The sequence below is a fragment of the Mus musculus genome, chromosome 4 (assembly GCF_000001635.26).
Source record: "Mus musculus strain C57BL/6J chromosome 4, GRCm38.p6 C57BL/6J".
NCBI classification, from domain to species: domain Eukaryota; kingdom Metazoa; phylum Chordata; class Mammalia; order Rodentia; family Muridae; genus Mus; species Mus musculus.
In genome coordinates this window covers 48,642,966-48,661,571 of record NC_000070.6, presented here as the reverse complement: position 1 = coordinate 48,661,571, position 18,606 = coordinate 48,642,966, and the positions used below count along the sequence as shown (strand labels likewise).

General features: G+C 44.5%; 1 protein-coding gene across 4 annotated transcripts in view; it reads right to left on the bottom strand.

Annotated features, from left to right (window-relative positions):
• Tmeff1 (transmembrane protein with EGF-like and two follistatin-like domains 1) overlaps positions 1-18,606 on the bottom strand; it is a 78,062-nt gene that overhangs the window by 1,561 nt on the left and 57,895 nt on the right. For 2 of the 4 annotated variants that reach the window (XM_006537837.2, XM_006537838.1), the window contains exons 8-9: positions 11,154-11,271; positions 2,640-2,798 (exon numbers count right to left, since the gene is read on the bottom strand). In XM_006537837.2, coding sequence (XP_006537900.1) covers positions 2,640-2,798; positions 11,154-11,271 — 277 coding nt within the window. Of the gene's footprint in view, positions 1-2,639; positions 2,799-11,153; positions 11,278-18,606 lie in introns of all 4 variants that reach the window. The other 2 variants (NM_001356272.1, NM_021436.3) reach the window with 1 other exon arrangement.

The window sequence follows — 18,606 nt, the reverse complement described above, 5'->3', positions numbered from 1 at the left end:
AGAACCGCCCAGGAGACTGGGCCCCTCCCTACAGGTGAGGGATTCCTGGTCCCTGATCTTACATTTCAGTAAAGGTGGTCCTAATGTGGAACAAACCTCCAGACAGTGTTAACTATTCCTTTCTCTACCCACCAGACTGCATGATCAGCTCTTGCAAAGGAGTGTGTGAATGCAGAGTAAGGCACTTATGTGGATTCTGGCCACTTTGAGTTTGGATCCTACTGTTAGTATCGGTAGTAGCCATCTGTGCAAATTCGATGCTCCTGTGTGGAAACAGCCTCATTACAAGACCATTTCCACTGTATTTGCCCTAATATTCCATGTTTGCATTCAGTTTCAAAGAGGGCTGCTTTGCCTTAACTTAAAAGCCTTAACGACAATGTTTCTGATGGTTTCAGTGGATTTTCTTTCACTAATCCTTATAAATATAGTCTGATGCAGACAGGGCTGGGATCATATCCATTTCATAACGAGGGAGCTGGCTGACAGGCTAAGCAACTGGTTTCAACTGTCACTAACCCACCATGACCGGGAGGAATTCCAAGTTCCTGGGACCAGGCCTTTTTCTTCTATACAGTAGAGTTTGGCTAAGACATGTTCAAAGTCCCTGCCAATTTGCCATTCTAATAGTCTGAAAAAAAATAAAAGACTCCAAGCATAAAAGAAGAAAATATGACTCACAGATAAGTGGGGTGGTAGGAACATCCATTTAAAGAAAGATTCCTCACAAGAAACAGCCATCAAAGATGTACAGCTGTCCCCTAATGGACTACATGGGAGAGGCGTGCCTTAAAAATTCAATGGTGTGGTCCAAGAACATAGTCACAGGATTCCACATACAAGACAGCAAGCTATTCAGGGGCTGGGGTGGGAAAAGGCTGTGTTTCTTATATAGCAGTAAATGTGGCCATAATGGGGCACAAATGTCAGGATAGTACAACTACTCTTCCTACCACTCGGGGCTTTCCTCTACTAATGCCCTAAATGGTCTCCTCTTATCACACATCGGCCCCATTCCAATCAGTTCTGCACATGACCATTAATAGGGTTCAAACACACTAAACCTTGACAACATCAAGTTTGGTTGCTGTCCCCATGCAATGGTCACACCTGGCTGATCTAATCCTAACACAACTCAACATGGCCCCATCTCTCAATGGTTCAGTAGAAAGAGGAATAACTGAAGGATCAAACAGCACTGAGTCCAAACCCAGGCACTTCCCCTTGCGAGCTGAATGACCACAGGCAAGGTGGTTAGCCTCTGAGCCTGTGTGAAACGACCAAGGCCGTGAGGCTGTTAACTGTTTTTCCCATCTTCTTTTCCTGTTGTCATTGTTTGTTATAGCATTCTGTCCCAGCTTTGATCTACTGCCCAATTTTATGCTCAGTTGTCTTGCCGAAAGGCAGATCATCTGTTCTGTGGAATAAAGCATGCTGACTTTAGTGCCTAAACTTCATGGAGAGTATCAGCTACTCGGGGAACATTTTTCCATCATTTCTAGATTTACCATTTTGCCTCCAGGGTGCTGGGACTCTTGCAGGTCTTTTTCCAGGACTTGGATAGATGGCCTATCAACCCAATCAGCTTGTCAATATCTGCTTGCTATACTATGACTCTCTGCCCCAAGCCCTGGCCCTCAAAAGGCAAGAGAATACAAAAGATAATGTTCATGGAACATGAGAACCAAACCTTAAAGGAAGTAGGAAGAGATGAGGAAAAAACAAGGAGAGAAGGCAGGATATTCTGCTCTGACTTTTCCAGTTCAGTCTCACATGTTTCTACTCCATTTGAAATATCCACTTATTGTCAACTGTGCTGCAAACAAGTCTTTTAACATACAATAGATGCGTTTTTCAAACATTTATTTATTCAGAAGATGTGTGTGTGTACCTGTATACGTGTGTGTGTGTGTGTGTGTGTGTGTGTGTGAGTGTGTGTAGGTCAGAGGACAACTATGGGGAGTTGGTTCTCTCCTTCTATCATGTGGGTTCTCGGGATGAAACTGAGAACATCAGCCTTGGTAGAAGGAGCCTTTACCCACTAGCCATCTTACTGGGCCTGTGCTTTATTTTTAACACAGCATTTTAAAGCCTTCTACTTACCATTTTTCTAGAATAGAAAGCAATGTTAAGTCAATGATGCAGTCAGGAAAGGCCATCTTTTAAGTTGATGGTTGCTTCTTTCTTACTACACTTACTACAGGTAAGGTGCATGTTCAGAACATAAAACACATCGCAGTTGTGCAAGACCTAAAGCAGTGTTGACATTGTCATGCTCTTCTGTGAATGTACAGAAAATTCCAAAAACTCTGCGGCAACCACTTTCCCTGAAGTCAGCAGTCACAGTGCACAGCTCGAAGACCTCTAGCCTCCTTGACTGCATGGTCCGTTCTCACACCTCCTCTGCCTATAACTCAGCTACGTCTCTAACTCTGGAAATGAGTTCCTACACATATTCTAAAGAAGCGAGACAGGGAGGAGTCAGACCCACGTGGAAATTCTGTCTAGTAGACAGTAGAACTGTGCCAATGGACTGGCACCCATAAGGGCTCTAGCTCAGTAATAGCGCTTTAAGGGTTTTCTCTGATTTACAACTATCAATGTCTAGTTTAAAGAGCGAATCCTATGCCATCACCTACCTTGTTATGCACATGACGATTGCTACTATAATGGCGATCTGTACTGCTCCAATAATGGCTGCGATAAGAACATGGGTGAGCTTCTGCCTACTTGGTACTACATAGAGAATACTAAAGTCCGTCTTCTCACAGTGCTGTCCAGTGTAACCAGATTCACATCTGCAATGGGGGGGAGGGGAAGAAAGCAATCCCTGTAAGAATGACATTGTTCATATACTATTCTTATTCTTTGAGACTTCGATACATGCAGACAATGTATTTTGATCATGCTCACCCTCACCAGTTCTTCTCCCTAACTTCTAGATTTATCCCACCCCACCCCCTCCCAACCTCATGTCCTTTTTCCGTTTTTCTTAATAATCCATTTGGTTTAATTTGTGCTGCACACACACAAGTATGAGAGCATCCACTGGAACAGGGTCCACTTACCGGGTACCATATACCCCTAAAGGGAGAGATTCTCCCTCTCCTATAGCCATCAATGTCAACAGTGCTCAGTTAGGGGTGGTGGCTCCTGAGCCCCTCCCCTCTCTATGCTGGATCATTGACTGGACTGGTCTTGTGCATGTCTTTGTGCAGGGAGCCACAGCTGCTGTGAGTTCACAGAGCAGTGAACCTGCTATGTCCACAGGGCACTGTCCACTCCAGTGTTCAGCAACCTCTGGCTCGTACATCTTTCTACCCTCTCTTATACCATGCTCCTTGATCCCTGAGCAAGGGGAGTGATTCAGATGTCTCATTTATGGCTGGACGCATCACAGACACTTGAGTACATAAGGGGTTTTCTTTCTTTCTTTCTTTCTTTTTTTTCGTTTTTTCTTTTTCTTTTTTTTTCTTTTTTTTTTTTTTTTTTTTTTTTTTGGTTTTTCAAGACAGGGTTTCCTGTATAGCCCTGGCTGTCCTGGAACTCACTTTGTAGACCAGGCTGGCCTCGAACTCAGAAATCCACCTGCCTCTGCCTCCCAAGTGCTGGGATTAAAGGCGTGCACCACCACACCCGACTATGAGGGGTTTTCTTGTTTTTCATTTTTGTGTGTTTGTTTTTTGAGGCAAGGTCTCATTATGTACCCCAAGCTGGCCTAGAACCAGCGTCCAGGAGCTGAGATATTAGTATGCACTGCCACACCTGAAAGAAATTTTTTTTTTATTTTGTCAGGTTTTATGAGTTCACTGCCATGGGGGAAATGCATGTTTTTTCACGTCTGTTCTGAGTGGGAACAACCTCATTCATACTCATCAGACCACTTCTGAAGTTACCAGATTGTTTTTATCACCATTGTTTAAACTAGAATCACAGCCTTGTAAGAACTAGCTTATCCGGTCTGAGATGCATCTGTTGTCTCCAGATTTCACACTGAGAAAATGGATAGAGAAAGAACCCCATGAAAGTGCCCTTCTCCAGTTAGACCTATTCTTTAGGATAGATGCCTGGGAATAAGATCACTGAATAAAGAGGAGGAAACATGTACAATTCTATGGACACAGCACCAAACTATACTCAAGACACTCTCCAGTGTGAACAGCATAAACACTTAGTGTGCAGGGGAGATGAAAACAAGTTATTAAACAAACGGCGCAAAGCAGCCGAGTGGATGCTAACCTCACAGACTATCGAATAAAGGTAAATATAAAGACACTCTCATCAGCTGGGCTGATCATCTGATAGGGACACACTTAAGATATTTATCAGAAGAAAGACTCCTATTTTAGGCTGACAGGACTGAAAGCATTGACAGGTGAGGGCACCGTGTGTGCACTTACTGCTGTCCCACCCTTGGTTTGAAAGCTTTTAAATCAGCATTACGGTAAAATGCAAACAAGGGAAAACCTGGGTGCAGGGCAGCAGGGGAGGCCAGGGTGACGTGGGCTTGCACACTCTCTCTGGGGCTCATGGATGCCTGCCAGGAAGATCTGCACTGAGTTCTCGACCTCAGAAAATTCAAAAGAGGCACTACATTGGCCACAGAATTAAACAGAGAAGCCAGAGGTAAAGCATACACCTATGGTTGGTTAACCTGTTTGACAGAGGTGTTAGGGTGAGCCGGTGGAAAAGGAACAGTGTCTTCAAAAACGATCCTGAGAAACTGGGGTACACGTAATGAAGCTGAGCTTCTTCCTTGCAAACCCCAAAGTAACCAGAGGATGTGCTGGTTGGTTTCGTCATCTGGGTGGATGGGACCTCAACTGAGGAAGTGCCTCCATCAGACTGGCCTGTAGGCAAGTTGTGTGGCTTTTGTTTTTTAATGGTTGATCAATGTGGGAGCCTAGCCTACTGTGGGCAGTACCATTCCCCGGCACGTAGACATGCGAGGTACAAGAAAGGTTGCTGCACACAAACCTGAAAGCCAGCCAGTAAGCAAAGTTACCCCATGGCTTCTGCTTCCGTTCCTGCCTCTGGGTTCCTGCCTTGATTTCCCTCGGTGAAGGACTGTGACATTTGCAAGTCTAAGATGACATAAATCCTTCCCTTCCCAAGCTGCTTGTGATCAGGGTGCTTTTATCATAGCAATGGAACGCAAACTAAGACAACGGGTCACACACCCGAGTATAGGAGCTAAAGCTATAAAGAAGCTCTTAGAAACAAACCCGCATACAAAGTTTCACAAGCCCGGGACTGGGCAATAATTTCTTAGACAGGACACCAGAACAAAAAAACTAAAAAGATAAACTGGGATAAATCAAAATTAAGATCCTCGTGGTTACAGGCATTGGTCAAAGGGAAAAGGCAGCCCTAACCAAAGGAAAATGACAAACTGCAAATTACAGACTTGACACGAGACTTGTACTCATAACACATAAAGCACTAGTAAGTGGCTGGGGAGACAGAGCGTCGGCTACAGCTACATAAACCTGATGATCCAAGTTTGATCCCTGGGGGAAAAGGCAGACACAGTGGTTCACATCTGTAATCTGTCATACAAGGAGATGGGGAAAGGAAGGGATGGGGATGGGGGGAGGGGGATGGGAGGTGGAGACTGAACTGTCCAGAAGCTGGCCTGGAATACCCAGCGCAGGAACAGAAGAAACAAGAGAGCCTTACCTCACAAGGTGGAACGTGAGAACTGACTCCCTCCCACAGGTCTGCTGACCTCCACAGGCACACACACACACACACACACACACACGCACACGCACACGCACACGCACACGCACACTCTCTCTCTCACATACACACACACACACGATATTTTAAAAATAACTAAGTAAAACTTAATTTAAAACATGCATCCTAAAAAAAAAAAAAAATCACCCACTAATTAAGAAATGGGCAGAGGCTCTGAACTCCATTTTCCAGAGAAGATATACAAGTGGCCAAAAAGAGACATATATGGTGGCACATACCTGAAATCCCAGCACTCAGGATGCTGAGACAGGGGGATTTCAAGTTCAAAGACTACCTGTGAAACACGAGAACTTGCCCCAAAGCCAGACAAACAAACAAAAACAAGCGCACACACTAGACTAGCATCACATACCCAAAACTAAGCACACACAGTGGGCTAGCACCACACACCCACAGCCCTGCCTGAATCAGAAAGGAAGGTGTCTACAAATGCTAGTGAAGACCTTGAAGAGGACCAGAGATGGGAAGGATGCTTTGAAAGCAGACTGGCAGTCCTTGAAAAGTTAAACAGGGCTAGCGTTGGACCCAGTAATTACACTCCTAAGCATTTACCCAAGTAAATCAAAGCATGTGTCCGCACATAAACATAAGCGCTCAGGGCGGTTGCACTCAAAACTGTAAAAAACGTGTATATAAACCCAGTGTTCATCAGCTGTCAGCTGGAGGTAAACATGGGATCCAAGGCTCAGAGCAGAGCGTTCCTCAGCTCTAAGAAGAAACCAAGTGAAGACAGACAGCTATAATACTGATGACTTAGAAACAGCTTTCCAGGCAGGGAAGACCATACTACACCATTCCATTTATGTGAAATGTGCAGAGTAGGCCTGAACATGAGGCTAGGCTGTCAGAGCACTTGGCTAGCATCCATGAGGCTCTGGGTTTGATTCTCAGTATTATCTATACTAGGCATACCTGTCTTCCCAACACTCAGAAGGTCTCCGGAGGCAGGAAGACCAGGAGTTCAAAGCCATCCTCTGCTATATAGAGACTGTAAGATCAGCCTGGGCTACATAAAACCTTGTCTCAGGACAGAATAAGAAATGTCTAGAACAGATGACTTATAGAGACAGAAAATAAACTGCCTGAGGCTCAGGCCAATGGGAAGATTTGGCAACAATGAGTAAAGAACACAAGATTTCAGAAATGTGCTCAAACTGTTTGTGGTGGTACTGGATTAACACAACTGGATAGGGAAGGAGGGAAAGAGAGGAAGAGGAGGAGGAAGGAGGAGGGAGAGAAAGGAGAGGAGAAGGAGAGAGGGGAGAGGAAGACGAGGAGAGGGACACAGGAGAGGGAAGGAGAACTGACAGCAAAAGCAATCTCCATAAAATAAAATCAAACAAGTCATTTCAAAGGAGCACCTACTTCTGTTATTAAACTCTGGGGAACTTCCCTTCTCTGGTCCTCATTTAAAGAGGGCACCTTCTAATACAGAGACTGTCGTTCTCAACCACACAGAAGCAGTAAATCCAACACCATAATGAAGACCCCTGGGACTTTTAAAATAATGTCCTTCATGGTAGGCTAATGGCTCAAAGTCACAGCTCAGTAAAATCAAAACAGCCCCTCAGAGAGCTATAACAATACCCGAGATGCGTAGCTCCCAGACAGAGCGGCTTAATTCAAAGATTAAAATCAGAATATCAAAAAGGACCTTTAGACCACATATCATTCAAGTCACCCCCCCTGGATATTACTTTCCACAGCTGACTTTAATAGTCTTCAAGCATCTAAGTATAAAGTTCTAAGTTGCCGTTGCTTCTTGTGTTACTAAAGGCAGATCCAGGGGTTCAGCCCACTGGGAATCTCATTCACTCCCCGGGGCTTCACACGTGGAGTCACGCACTCATCCACTCAGTACATTGACTGAGAGCCTGCTGGGTTTCAGGGACAAATGCAGGAAGCATTTAGAGAAACAAGGCAACAAAAGAGTAGAATCCAGGCCATGGAGATGGGTCAAGGGGTAAAGTGCTCGCCACGCAAGCATGAGGACCTGAGTTCAGATCCCCAGTATGCCTGTAAAGCCAGATGCAGTGGCCTGTGTCACTCAGAGAGCCTGTGGAGATAGACAGACACAGGAAAGTCCCGGAAGCTACAGGCCAGCTATCTTGCACAAGCACGCAAGCACGCACTTATATATGCATGTATATGAGAGTATAGTGTCTGGACTGAGAATGGTTGTGAGTGAAATTTTGGTTAAGTTATATCCTGAAATAGAATAATTAAGACAACTTCTCAATTAACTAGGATAGGAGGAACAAGAGAAAGAGAGAGGGGTCAAAGGTGGAGGGTGTGCATGTGGTATTCTGTCTGAACAAGTAAAGAGTCAGAGTTTCAACCACTTTCAATAAGATGGAGAAAGTTGCAGGTAGACCTAGGCCTGTGGGACACAGGGGGGCAGATTCGGTTTAGTCCAGGTGAGACCGCACCAGATATCATTGGAAATGTAATGGAACCACAGACTAGAACTTCAGATTCAAGAGAAAGGACTGGGGTTTATGTAATTAGGAGCCCTCTACAAAAGACCCAGAGACTGGATCTAGTCACTTGGGAAGAGCACAAGATGGAATCGTGGAGTGCTATAACACGGTGAAGTGAGGGAGCAAAGAGGAAGCCAACCAGGAGTGCAATGTCCAGTGAGACCAGAGAAAAAAGAAGTTTCATCTCAGAAGCCAAGAGAAGAAAGAACACACAACACTGAGAAATGGTGCCAACCACTTGAATGTGAATTTAACAGTAAGAATGACCAGTGGCTTTAGCCCCAAAGAACCCACTCTCTAGGATGCTGGAGACAAAAAAGCTTACTGGAGTGGGCTCAAGACAGACCAGAAATGACAAAAGACAGACCAGACAATACAAGTTCTTCTACAAAATAAGTGTGATGGGTTTCTTCATGGAAGCAGTACAGTACTCATAAACATGTACAACACATTTATATCAAAATATATGATGTGGAGGAAGGAAGGCTGACTGGGTTACAGTGGCCGCCTGTGGAAGATCTTGTCGTACGGCTCCGGTTTGTTTGCCTGGAAACAAGTTCATCAGCTACGGGTGAGGAAGACAGGAAGTGCTGACAGTACTCTGAGAAGAGGAATGGCTACAGCCGTGTTAGCTAGGTAGTCCAGCGGGAAAGGAACGAACTAGACTGCAGTTGTGCCAATACAAAGAAGCGAGAGAGGAACAGAGGCGATGCAGGAGATCAATAAAGGAAATGATGGATGCAGGGGGCCTGGACGGATTACTACAGATGTTAGAGGGGATTATTCTCAAGCCTACTTCTCCAACTTGTATTTCCCCATGAGTTTTCAAACCGACTATCCTGAGCGGCTTAGCCCATAGGCACAGTATACCAACACATGAAACGGAATACAGCATTTCCCCAAAACCTCTTTCTCTGAGCTCTCCTGTTCGGTTTTACCACAGCCAGAAGCCTAGGAGACTCTGTACACTCTGGTTTGTTTTAAAGTCTCCAATTGCCTCATGCATTTGTGCAAATGGCAACATTGTTCATATTGTATTTTGGTTACTAAATATTTCCTGAAGACAAGGTCCCTAGATCCCTGATATATGTAAGTTTAACAACCCATTACCACAGAATTTGGCAGAAAGAATAACTAAGTCTATCAATGGTGACATAGCACTAGATTTTAGTCTAATAAAAGGATTGTGGCTGGTGATTATTCATCCCTGCCTAATACTATAGGCACATGATGTTTTAGCCTGATTCTTACAAATGCTGTAAATGCACAATAGAAAATTACAAGCTGCCATTATTCTTAGGAATAATAAATACATAGGAAAGAAATTCTTTACCATTTCCAAAATTCCTCCATTCAGGAAAAGATGGGAGAACTGATAATCACTGCATTACTAGACATTTATTTACTGCAGACTTACTGGGTTAGGTGCTAGAAAGAAAGTCATTTGCAAAATGGAGTCCTTGATAAAACAGGCTTATGTCTAGTACCAGTTGCTATTTATTACAATACTACAAAGCAAACGCAGTGAGTGAGCTATGCATGCTACAGACCCATCACTATTGCACCCATTCTGGATTGGGATTGCAGGATTTTGAGACAGCATCTCACTATATAGACCTGTCTGGTCGGGAGTCTGCTATGTAGCTCAGGTTGGTGTAGAACTCATGATCTTCCCGCCTCACCTTCCCAAGAGTGGACTTACAGACAGTGGCACCACAGCTTGAGGTGGGATGCCCCATCCCCAGCCATCAGGACCTGAACTTCTGTGAAGATTTCTATACCACTGTGTGACAAACTCGAAGAATCCATTGTGTGCTTTGCATTATGCAATCCATTCTCTTTTATATAGTTGTTGCTTTCAAATGTTTGGGGAGGGAGTGGGAAACAGAGATGATAGCTCCTTCAAAGACAAAGAGAACTGTCAATGGGGAAAAGCCAATGATTTTTACAAAGAGCTGTTCAGCCATTAACAGTGAAAGCATTTGCTCTGCTATTCATCTTTATGCAGGAGGAAAGGGAAGAGAGCTAAAGAAGAGGGATCCAGGAGGACCCAGGGCCAAAGCTGAGTCCCTACCCTGTGGGTAGATACAGAAAAAGAAAAATGTAACAACTTCCAACTTCCAAGGTTTTGATGTTTTGCATAAGAGAGGGAAGCAGGCTCCCGCCCAACTCTCAGCAGCAGGAGTGAATGGAAGGACAGCAATGGCCCACCCCCTTGTCTGCAGAAAGCCAGCCTGGCTAACCTGACACAAGACAGCATGCAATTCATGACAGCAACAGCAACACACACACAATCACACATGCGCACACACATACACTCTTGAACGCACAAACATATGCATGCACACACACACACACACACCTGCAAAATGCACTGAAATCCTCAGGTTGTGTGTCAGGGAATCTGAGGTCTACTTTCTTCTCAGCTCTATTTCCAACTTGCTGCTGACCTTGAACGAGTTATGCAATGTCTCTGGAGTACAGGAGCTGAAGACTGACACGATTCCCACTTCCCTCTCACAATTCACACCTGGCTCCTCATTCCCACTCCTTTATTTTTAGAAGTCTATTTTAGTGTATGTTTTATTTGAGTTATCCCTTCTCTATTCGTAATATATTCTTCAGTCGTTCAACCACCTTGTGACAGATTGTCGAAAGATCAAAATAGCGTTGGAATATGGCAAATTAATATTAAAATGCCATCGTAAAGATGGTAAGCTCACAGCCTTCAAACCCTTATGCAGCCTGTTTCTTATCTTTGCATATTTCTTGCCAGAGTTTGGGCGATGTATAGATGATCTGTTGGTTTATTTTAAAGACAACACAATTTATGTGGTACTATTTAGTCTATAAGACAGTAATGACCAATGGAAAAAGTCTCTCAGCCCTGCTCATGAGCCGCCAACTTACCTACAAGAGGCCTTCTGAGTAGAGTAGATGAATTCACATTTCCCATGGATGCAGTACCCATTGAGGTTTTCAGGGCAAGGCATGTGGCTTCCGATATAAACATCTTCCCTTTCATCACCTGCATCTTAAAAGAACACAAACCAGCTCACTGAATACTGAAAACAAAAATGGAAAATACAAACCCTTTCAAAGGCTCAGAAACAAATGAATTCGCTCTGCCATCACCCGCTGGGCAATTTAGAAGGGAGACTTATCAGAGAGGGTAAGCGAGATGTGAGGTCCCTGGCAAGCCACCATGCACAAACACGGCAAGCAGGCAGACAAGTGAGACAGAGAGCACACAAAAACAGCTGCAGAACACGGCCACTGTGAACTACGGCCACAGTAAAAACAATCTGAAAAAGAAAAACATCTTCGCTAAGCTATAAATGCCAGGTCCAGAAGGAAGTTGGCCCTGTGACAGAGATGGTGTACTTAAAACTGTCTTTGGAGGGGTGAAGCTGATCTCTTACCTGGAGCCTATGAGACGGTAGATCAATGGCACTGGCATAGAGCAAGTTAAGGGATTCTGAAACTTTGGGTAAAAGATTTGGTTTGGTGCTGGGCAGTGGTGGCCCACGCCTTTAATCCCAGCACTTGGGAGGCAGAGGCAGGCAGATTTCTGAGTTCGAGGCCAGCCTGATCTACAGAGTGAGTTCCAGGATAGCCAGGACTACACAGAGAAACCCTGTCTCAAAAAACCAAAAAAAAAAAAAAAAAAAATTGGGTTTTTTGTTTTTTTTGTTTTGTTTTGTTTTGAATGAAAACTATTAAGGGCGTGTCTTTTCGAATGGTAACAGCATCAGCCAGGTATGGAAGCACACACCCGCAATCTCAGCTCTCAAAAGAATGAACCAAAGCTTGACATCAGCCCAGGCTAAAAGTTAACACTTCATTGCTGCATTGTGTCTCAGAAGCAAGGTAGGAAAGGAGAGAGAAGGGGACAGGCAGGAAGGGGTCGGGGTGGCAGGATACCTATGCTAGGTTTTTTTCACATAGTATTTTTAAAGTAAATGTTTATTCAAAAATGTCTTACAGACTGCACATGTCAATTTCGTGACCTTTACCATTCTAACCTTAGAATTCATAACTGTAAAAGCAGGATAGCACAGCCTATACGTCATGCAGATCTGGAAGGATTGCATGACATAAATCCTGTACGGAGGCAATAAAATAACCCAGCTATCTATGACACCACATCAGTAAAGGGCTTGTCTCCCCCAAACTCAAAGTGTAATAAAATCTGAAAAATGTCTATAGAAACAGATTAGGGAGATAGAAAAAAACAATGTGGCTACAGAAGCCCTTGTTGTTCTAGTCTCTTTGGTGTGGGAAGGTACTCTGCAGGCTACCAAAGAAGAAACATGGACACCAACCCAGCCACAAAACCTCTGACTTACAATCTGTCCTGCCTGCAAAACATACTAGGGCAATGGTGGCACAGAACTTGTGGGAGTAGCCAGCCAATGTCTGATGTGACTTAAGGCCTAGTCCACAGCAGGAACCCATACCCAATACTGCATGAGTAACCAAGAAACAGACTAGATAGCCCAGAGAGCTATAATAAAACCAACAAAACTCTAAATCTAAAGAGAGAGAGAGAGAGACCGAGAGACTCAATAACATGGTTCCTAATGATATTCTGCTGTCGTCATAGGTCAGTGAGGCTGTCCAGTCTTCATCAGAGAGGCTTCCTCCACTAGCAGATGGGAGCAGATGCAGAGACCCACAGCCAGACATTATGTGGAGAGAGACATTCTAAACGGGAGATCTCTGTAAATTCCTCCCTTGAGCTCAGGGAACCCAGAGCTAGAGGAGGAGGAAAGACCGTAAGAGTGGATGGAGGACACCAGAGGAGGACGCCCTCCGGGTCAGCTCAGCAAGCAATGCATACAAGCTCAGAGACTGAAACAGCAGGCACAGGGCCTACCCGGTCTGCACCAGGTCCTCTGTGTGTGTATCATAGCTTTCAGCTTAGTGTTTTATGGGACTCCTGACTGTGAGAACGACAGGGTCTCTGACTCCTGTGCCTGCTCTTGGGACTCTCTTCCTCCTGTTGGGTTGCCGTGTCTAACTTCCATAGGATGGGTTTTGCTTTATTTTCTTATACTTTGTCATATGGTTTTCATCAACTCCCTCCTATGTATAGAAAACTTAACATGCTATTTCCCGGTACGCTGGATACCAGCTCATTCATTTATCCTGAAGCTTCTGGAATTACCCTTTCACGAAGAAAGCTTAACAGCTGTGATGGAAAAAAAAAAGACAAAGAAAAAGGGGAGTTATACATATATAAACACAGGAAGATGTGGGGAGGAGTGCGGGGGGGTGAGGGGGAAACTAAGCTCTCAGTACAGAGTATTTTGGGAAATTTACATCTACTAATGGGATTTGTGCTAGAAAGAGAACTGAGTTAGGATCCAGGCCACACATCCTCCATCATAAACTCATCTCTGCGGCTTCGTGGCCTCATTCACAACATTTATTCCCCAGTGGACACATAATTAGACAAGGATATAGTCTCCTACTTCCTATTAGCCATATTTTAAAATAAAAAGAAACATATATTTGTTTCCAAGACATCAATTCTGTCACAGGTGGCCAGTAGGTACCACACTGAAAAGCCTAGAATTAATGACTACATTTGTTGATCTTCCATAGGCCTAAGTCTTGAGGACACAAAAACAAGACATATCTGGACCTAGAAAGGGTTCCAGGCCCTCCTGCAGCTCCCAGATACTAGTCCTGGGTAGCAGAAGCAAGCAGCCTCCCTCAGAATGCTATATAGCCCAAGCACCCCTCCCTACTCTATACTCATCACTGTATAGTCTATATACAGTGGAACCGCTGTTTGGACATTAAACTCAGCCAAAAGGTGGAGTTCCTTAGGAATCTAGACACCTCCATGTCCCTGTATAATTTCCAATTCTGAGAAGCAGTCTGTACAGTATACCAGGACATCTCTAGACTTAGAATGTTTGAATCTGAACTCTGGTCTCAGCAACTCCCAAACTGTGTGACTTAAAGGCACAGCCTTCTACTCCCTAGTCTGAGAAATATATAATATAATATAATATAATATAATATAATATGTATAATAACTAAGTCCAGTTTTCACAGAATTGACTTGAAGCCTACACACGAGGTAAGATCTAGCATATTAGTAGTAGAAGGTAAATTGGTTCAGAACTTTACAATTTCTTTCAGAGTTATTTGTGAGAGTTTAGCTGGCATATATTCATTTGCATCATATGTGTGTTCTGGAGCTAGAGAAGAAGTGGGCACTGGATCCCTGGAGATGGAGTTACTTGGATGGTAAGCCATATGGACACTGGGTACAGACCCTAGCAACAAGCATTCTACAAGCATTCTTTTTTTTTTTTTCCCGAGACAGGGTTTCTCTGTGTATCTCTGGCTGTCCTGGAACTCACTTTATAGACCAGGCTGGCCTCGAATTCAGAAATCCGCCTGCCTCTGCCTCCCAAGTGCTGGGATTAAAGGTGTGTGCTACCACGCCCGGCTACAAGAATTCTTAACCATGGAGCCAACTCTCCAGGCCTTATACAGAACTTTAAAAACAGTCCTTTGCAAACAGTAAGTGCTTAATCAATAGTACCAGCTGTTACTCTATGCCTAAGAACATTGCAGGAATGAACCACAACTTTCATTTGTTGACGTCACGCTATAGTGTGAGCTTTCAGGCTGTGTGCCATGGGAGTGTACTTCAGGAAATGGTTTGAAGTACTGAGCTCAACCCCAGCAACAGAAAAGAAAAAGAAATAATAATAAGCTTACCAAAGGAAGGAAGGAAGGAAGGAAGGAAGGAAGGAAGGAAGGAAGGAAGGAAGGAAGGAAGGAAGGAAGGAAGGAAGGAAGGAAGGAAAAGAAAAGAAAGAAGGAAAGAAAGAAAACTACCCCAACAACAAACTAAAAGGCTTCTACTTTGAAATTCCCATTCAGAAAGAGGCTGCTTTTAGCAGTGCTGCCCTGGGTCTCACAACACAGGCTGGAACTTAATTAACAGATTGCTTGTTTACAAACACTTGTGATCACAGCAGAAGGCATGCCTCCAGCAATCGGCAATGATGGCAAGCAGCTGAACAGAGACCAGCTACACTAAAGCAAATGGAACTTTTCCTGCTTCAGTTTTTAGCTAAAAGTGGAGGTCAGCATTCCCACTCGAGTGGCAAGGAAGGCGGTCACTACCCCACATCACTGCGCTTCTCAGCGCACAGAACCTAATAGCGGGACACCATCCACGTGTGTATTTGTGAGACCACACTGAGATTGCGAACTCACCTACCATAGTAAAATATTGTAACACGTATAGGCTCTGTGGAGGTTAGGTAGTGTCATAATAGAGCATAAAAAGGGCCCTATACAGCTGGGCGGTGGTGGCGCATGCCTTTAATCCAGCACTTGGGAGGCAGAGGCAGGTGGATTTCTGAGTTCGAGGCCAGCCTGGTCTACAGAGTGAGTTCCAGGACAGCCAGGGCTACACAGAGAGACCCTGTCTCGAAAAACATAAATAAATAAATAAATAAATAAATAAATAAATACATAGGCCCTATACAGTGCAGGGAATTTCAGACATAATACAGAGATGAAGGATGTCAGAAAGTTCAACTGCATGAAAGCAGTAAGGAAAAGTAGGATACATTAAGAATGGCTTTTGACAAAGTATGATGCTAATGAGCAGTAACTGAGTGAACCCAGGAGAGAAAGTGGACCATGGCTAAACACAAAGAAAAGCCATAGGAAAGAAGGCATATCCAGGAAAGCTGAGGGTCTGGCTGGCAGAGTCCAGTCAATGCCCAAAGTATCCAATACACTCCACTTCCATGCTACTCTGTACATGGGCTCAGCTACCTGGATAGCATGGCAGGGAAGTAAACATGCCAGAGAAACTCATCATAGTGCAGTAAATTCGGACACTGCTGGATATGTTTCATGTTGAATGGAATCTCTAACTTGGTACACAGTCCCTAGGGTCTGCTCGCTCATTCACTCCTGCCTACCTGTGTTGGACTCTGAAGGTCAAACTTCACATTCCTATTTGAACAAGTCCAGGTTACACCTATCTTTAAGAGACGGCTCAGTGATGAAGAGCAGGTTCCATTCCCAGCACTCACATGGTGGCTCCTGCCTGTAACTCCAGTTCCAGGACACTCAATGCCCTCCTCTTCTGGCCTCCACAGACCCCAATGAGGTACACAACATAAACATCCATACTGTGAAATATGAATAAATATTTACAGAAGGAACGGTACCTATCACTAACCCAGCCCATTGAACAGAACAGAACCATCCTCTTTACTAAATATGCTCTTAACACAGCATCGTAAACATCTATAAATCTGAGCCTCATGATGGGAAGCTCAGGAGAGAGACCAGTCAGCCGAATTCAAACTCAGATCTACGGTCATTCCAAAAGAGCTTTTTAGAGATTTGCGGTGGCTTGCTGTGTTCTGAGCACCGTGGTACTTTCCTGGAGTTTGAGACAAAGGCAGAGTGAACAGAGAGTAAGGGCAAAGCCTCACTACACAACTGAGTGTGTGGAAAGAGCTCAGCAAGGTTCTCTGGGTAACAGACAGGAAGAGATTCAGGAGAGAAAGCAGCCAGATAGTGCAGGACTCTCACCAGCTGTGAGATACGGCCACGAGCAACAGGGTTTGGGACACAGGCTGCATGGTAAATGAGCAAACACTCAGTTTCAGCTTTATCACGCACAACAAGGTCAGCATGGCTGTTGTGCGGACTCCTGGATCACTCAAAGGCACAGGAGCACACAGGACCACTTAACTTAAAAACTGCTAAATGGCTACTGATGCCACTCGTGAGCCATAACAGGAATCCACATGAGAGGTGAGCTCAGCTATAGAGAGAATTTGAGAATAATCCAAACCAACTACTCTGCAATAATCGTATATCAAGAATAAAGTCAGGAACCTGGTGTTTGATTTTTCAGAGTGATCCTAGCTAAGAGGCATAACTGTCTCTCCTACGCCATTGTGACCACTGAGGCTCAGAGAAATCTAGCCTCATAGCCTTAAGTGTATGTAGCTCAAGTCTGACTCCACAGCACAAGCTCTTGACTACTAAACTATGACTTTGGCAGCTCCCTGGGAGATGTATAGAAAATGGGCAAAAGCGTCACGTTGAAGCGCCTGCTTCCTAGACTAAATAAGTGAGACTGCTCCAAAAAGGAAAGCTTTAAAGACCCAATAAAGCATGACTTCAGACACCAAAGCAGACACGCAGCCTTGGTACAGGAGAAGTGGGCACAGAAGAATCCTGTCTGAACAATGCCCTTAGGCGAGTGGTGACAGGCTCCAACAACAGCAGCATCCACGCTGGTGTCTGAACAATGCTTGAAGTGTGTACAGTATACACAGGACATCTGACCACTCGGGGACTCGTTCCATCCACAGAAGCCTGGTAAACAACTCTGCCACCAGCAGCCAGGTTTTCACACACAAAGGACAGTGCGTCCATTCTAGTGATGCCATAAAAGAAATGGTACCAAGTGGCCTATCTCCAGAGGACCATTCCACCAATCATCTGGCCTGTTCCACAGGAACTGACCTCAGCAACTGAGACGTGTACCTACAAGGTTAGTGGCTGTGGCTACAACACCATCCGAACTTCACTTTAGGGGTACCTGTCTCTACTGAGTTAATTTTTTTTTAAAATATCATGTATAGCCTTCCAAACTACACCACATCTATCCCAACCATTACACTTACATATCCCTCCCTCAGCAGACTTCCCTACCCAAGTCTCCTGAAATCTCAAATTGAGGAAGTACCTACCCAATCAATAATTTCCTATGTTCTCTCAGTTATAAATTCACTGCACTTTGTCCCAACCCTGACTCTCCCTAGCCCAATTAGGCCAGGGAAGCGACTCTTCTAAAGTATATAAGCTCACCTACCTCCTCAACAATCCCCTTAGGAAAAATCCATCCATCTTCGATCCTCTACCTTCCCCTGACATGCTCCTGACAGCTGCTTCCAGCAAGCCTTCCATTCTTACCCCAGAACGAACTGTCCGCTCTCGGGAGCTCTTGAGCAGCTCCAACAAGACTCTCCACTTGCTCACAACTTGAGCTCCTTTCAGGGAGTCTAGCACCTGTATCATTGACTCGGTGTTTTTAAAAGGGTGCATCAAAAGATGATAGACTGAAATACATGATCAGCCATCAGGCAAATGAGACTCATGGTAATGGCACCTCGGTATCTCCCTGGCCAGTACAATGCAAGAAGACTAATAAGTCTCAAGAACAAGTTCAAAGATGAGGGGAGGGTTGGAATGACAAGTGTGGGTGTCTTTCTAATTAAAGCACTGAAGTTCAATTTAGGCTGTGTGAAAGTACTTTGGGGTTGTAACATCTATATCACGAAGGAACTTTCTG